Raw genomic sequence first — 4795 nt, forward strand, 5'->3', positions numbered from 1 at the left:
TACATAGGCAAACACGATCACTCACAAAACATTCCATGTGACACACACATACACACCGTCCACTCAGAGCGAAAACATTCCTCAAGCATCCGCGCATTCACACGTGTTTCCTGTCCCCCGGCTGAATCGGCCCGCGACACTCTCTCCGCAGCGGCACAGGAAGGCAAAGTTCCATGTCAGCTTTTCCTATAGAGGAAAACCCCGGCATAGGCTTCCATTGTTCGCCCCGATATGTAGCCGTTTCACCGGGCCTTTTGTTTTTGTTATTTGCCCAGTGGAAAACAGAGCTTTTTACGTAATGCCTCAACAAAGCGTTACAGTGGAAGTTAAGCGGACAGATCCTATAAACACAGCTTATCAGTTGAGACACCAGGGAGTTTATACACTACCTCACAGTTACAAATATTTATGCCTGGCAATGTTTCGCATAACAACGGTCACATTGGTAACGGATATTATTTCTGCCTGAACAGACGTGACCACGTCGGTGCCCGTGATGGTGTCCACAAACGCCCCCAAGACGACAGCCGCCACCACGGTGGACAGTACGCTGTGGATCACTACTGTCACCGTGCCACCCATCATTGCTGATACAGGTAGCTGCTTATTAAATGTCCTCTTCCAGCATGTCTGCACACACATGCACTCTCCAGCAGTAACTCCATCCGAGTTACTTGGCATGTTTGCAATTTTATCCCTGCCAATCCATTTCAGTGTGTAAACTAATGGAGGGGATTAGGGATGGCTTGATAAACGAGCGAAACAGATACTAACTCATGCTGAACTAAAACAATAATGATAAATGGACATTGGCAAAAACATGATCCCTCTCGGGACACCCATCGTTAATTCTTTAGCGTGAACAACTGAGCTGGGAAATCTGCCAAACGTCAAAGCAAAGAAATAAGCTGTTTTCAATTTAGATTTCGTAAACGTTGCGGGCAAAGTAACGATCGAGCTTTTTTTTTTGTGGGTTGCATACTCAAAATCAATGCTGCCTGTGTCCCACAGATGAGCCGGGCTTGGGCGAGACTTACCCCAGTCAGACAGAGATGGCCCTCATCTACCAGTCAGCCGCCTGGATCCTGGCAGGCCTCCTCCTCGCCATCATCATCTTTCTCATCGTGGCGCTGCTCGTCAACAAGAAAAAGAAGTGGGTGCAGATGTCCTGCTACAGCGCACCAAAGAAGGTGAGGGGTCAACTGTAGATCACATTAATCAGCTTATGATTTTTGAAGCGCTGGCTTGAGATGGTGCAAAATTGCACAGATTCCCTCATATAGAGAGCCGTATGTGCCAAGTTTAACTGCAGATAAGTCAGGAGGCATTTTCCTTGATCTTCCAGTTACTGCTTGAACCAGTGCTAAAGCTGTCATGACTTTAGGATTAATGTAGTTTCCCTTTGCTCTGCACTTTCAGCTGGTAGAAGGTCACGTCAGTCATAAAATCTCTACCGTGAAATGAGAGTGAAAAATCTGAATTTATCAGAAGTCATCTCTTTCACAACGAACAAGCGCATAAATTAGTACGCTGTCAACACGTGCTCGCTGTGAGCTGAGTTACGGCTTCAATCTAACCCACAGGGATTGTGTTGTTTGTGCGTTTTCCCCCTGCAGACAGTGATCCTCAAGAAGCATGTAAACAAGAATTCAGTGGTGTACATGGAGCCCTCCAAGGAGAACAAATTTCAGAATGTGAAGAGCGACTGCGGCATCATCCACTTCTCTCCGGAGATGGGCTCCCCCTGCACGGACAAGATGACCATCCCCAGGGCCAAGCTGAGCATGGGCAACGACTGGACGCCGCGCTAAAACAAAAGAACAAGAAAAAAGAAAAAAAAAACCACCACCACCCGTCTCACTCTGCAGATCAGAGCTGTCCGGCACCTCCCACTCTCTCCTGCTGTAATCCTGGTGGTTCGTGTAGCAGTGCACACACCTCGAGCGCCGCCTTCTTCCCACCCTTTTTCTTTGTGTGACAGTAAAACCGCGGATGCTCTCCAAGAGACCAAGCAAGTGACCACTGTTTCTTTCATTATGTGTCCATTTTTCTTCTGTATTTTGGGTGGAGTGACGTGCTGGGAGGCGGATGGACGGGGTGGACACATAAAAGGACACAGCCACTCTGGGCTCTGCTTTAAAACAGAGAAGGAGGCCGCCAGAGAGGCTCCTCTGTCAGAATCAGACTTTGACTGTGAACACTGTAATATTACTGCTTATTATTATTGCCTCTTTTGAAACTGGAACTTTTGGGGCAATAAGAGGAGCATTAAAAAAAAAAGAAAGAAAAAAAAAAAAGCTTTAGGACAGGGGGTTGGGCTGTAGTTGAAAGGGGGGCGTTAGAGGATGCTGCCCTCCCTAAGAGCAGCAGTGCTTCATGGATGTAATCATTGTCATCAGCAGGGAGCCCAAAGGAACTGGTAATCCCGTTGGATCAAATTGGGTTCTGCAGCCAAATCACAACAAGTCAGCAGGCTTTATATCGACCCCCAGATCCAAGCCCCTGCTTTAGAATGTGTGGTTTCCATCTTAGTTTTTTGTATATTTCTACAGTATTTGTACTAGATGTAGTGTTGTTCTTGGCCACCTCTTGTTTTTATTATGGGTGTCTCTGTGGGGCCAGATTGAAACATTTTGAAATGCCAGTCTAAACATTCCCCCCCATCCGGTACAGGAAGGACACGCTTCCCAGATAATGGCGTTGCTTCTACCTTCAAGTGACCTGAGTCATTCCATTCAAAAATCTCCCACAACAAACCGCATTTCCTTCAAATGAAATATGCGAGCCCACTCTCTAAACTTGTCCGCAGCGCAGCAGCCGCCGGTCGTCATATTTACACCGTTTCCCAAAGGAGTCGGCCAAGAATTCATCTCAGAAACATCAGAGCGGAAGCGGAGCGATGCCCTTCCAGGTAGAATGTCATTTGTATTGTCGGCAGAGGAGACCAAATGGTGCCAGACGCTTCATCTGAACCTATAAGGAATGTCTTTGATGCTATGCCTCACTTCATCGGAATCAGAATAACCTTAATAATCCCCATAATTTCATTCACAGCTGTGTGTGTGGGGGGAGCTACTGTTCACACATGCCAGTGGCGGTTAGTAACAATTCTTTTTAAAGCCTTACTTCTATAGCCTTAATGCATTTTCTTTGTCTTGTTTTTGTTTATTAACTGTTTGCCCATATAAAAAAAAAAGCCCTGTAATTTATTCACCCATTATTAAGATGAACAGATTGTGTTGTGCAGTTATGGTTCTCATCAGCTCTTCATATACAAGAGAATCATGTCGACATATACGTTTAAGGGGAGCTAGTTAGCATCTTGTACATAATGGTACACATTACGACATCAGCAGCGTGTTAAAGAGACGTAGCACTTTTCTTTGGAGCCAGTGTTTTAGAAAGCACCCTGCGGGATTCTTGGAGGGATAAAGGCCCTAATCAGGGATTTGATAGGCATATTAAGCACACAGAGATGTTAAACCACTCAAGTGAACACGCTGTTGCAGCTAGAGGCTCCGTACCAGTGCGATCAGTACGGGGAAGGACAGAGTCTGAGAAGCGTTGCAAAACAACCTGGGGTTTCAAAAGAAAAGGTTGGATCAGAGCTATCAATCCATTGCCAATATCTTAATACAAAGACGATTTTGATGCCAAAATTGGTTGGAGACCAATTCATATTGAAGTGTTTTCGTAACTCGGTAGATTTGTATCTGTTTGAATCATGACTATGTGCTTTAAAATGAAGAGGCGACTGTAAAAGCTTACGCAATTCTTTGTTCTTCTATGTGTTTAAAAAAAAAAGAAACAAAAAAAAGGTAGTTTAAATAAGTAGGACAGAAGAGTACCTTATTTATTTTTTCACATAGCTTTATTTATTAATACTAAACTATAGTTTGAGATTTTTTTTTTTGAAAATGAACTCCTAGTAGCCAAAGCTGCTGTACATTGTAGACCATTTACCATTTCTATCTGCTATATTCTATACAACCTTATTTATTTCACTGTTGCAAATCTTGTAAATATGTTTCCTAGATGATGAACTGTAACATTTACACTTTTTTTGAAAAATAAATGTGTGAACCAAAGTGGCGTGCAGCTTTGATACTTCAACTGCATCAGAGGACCAATTCCCCAAAGTGCACTGATGTCATCCAAGATGGTATCTGTTAGCGGTTCTTGATTCACTTGCAGGCTTCTACACATCTGGTCCTGGACTTTAGCTCCAAATGGGAATTTGTCTCCTCTTAGTTCCTTTAAATCTGATGGTTTGCTCTTGCTTACCACGGTCGTGCTCTTATCTCGGTAGCACAAGCAGATGTGTTCAGTGGAGGTGGCTTGTTTCTGAGGCGGAGGTCCTTCGAGATGAGTACTAGTGAGGAGCGAGAAGACCTCTCATCTATCCAATGAGCTAATAAAACACCGGAAAACAAAAAGACATGCGGGCCAGGCCTGGAAACCTGGATAATCCTGAGTGTAGACGGCGCTGTTGTTTTGACTTGTCCGGCAAAGCTTGCTCATAAACTTCAAGGTGAGGAAGCTTCTCCGGAAGGATCAATAAAGCAAACAGTGAGGTCAGTTTCCCAGGCCTTGAACAAGTCAAATACTGTAATACGAAGCTGTCAAAGTTGTACTGAGACATCTTCATAACTTCGATGAGTATCAGCTCCAGTAAATGACAGTAGATCAGAAGGTAAAACTCAATACTCTGATTGATAATCGTAGGCACCCTCAGGCTGAACATGGCTGTTAATACACGTCACACTTTTTTACACATACGTCAAATCACAGCATG

At 44.3% G+C, this 4795-nt stretch overlaps 1 protein-coding gene across 1 annotated transcript in view; it reads left to right on the forward strand.

Annotated features, from left to right (window-relative positions):
• Positions 1 to 4088, forward strand: part of LOC103367063 (cysteine rich transmembrane BMP regulator 1 (chordin-like)) — a 33659-nt gene extending 29571 nt beyond the window's left edge. Inside the window, exons 13-15 of the mRNA XM_008294974.1 lie at positions 474 to 596; positions 1012 to 1190; positions 1617 to 4088. Of these exons, the coding sequence (XP_008293196.1) occupies positions 474 to 596; positions 1012 to 1190; positions 1617 to 1811 (497 nt within the window). The 3' untranslated portion in view covers positions 1812 to 4088. The remainder of the gene's footprint in view (positions 1 to 473; positions 597 to 1011; positions 1191 to 1616) is intronic.
• The last annotated feature ends 707 nt before the right edge of the window (positions 4089 to 4795 follow it).

The sequence above is a fragment of the Stegastes partitus genome, unplaced genomic scaffold, assembly GCF_000690725.1.
Source record: "Stegastes partitus isolate 25-593 unplaced genomic scaffold, Stegastes_partitus-1.0.2 Scaffold1010, whole genome shotgun sequence".
In the NCBI taxonomy this organism is placed as follows: Eukaryota; Metazoa; Chordata; class Actinopteri; family Pomacentridae; genus Stegastes; species Stegastes partitus.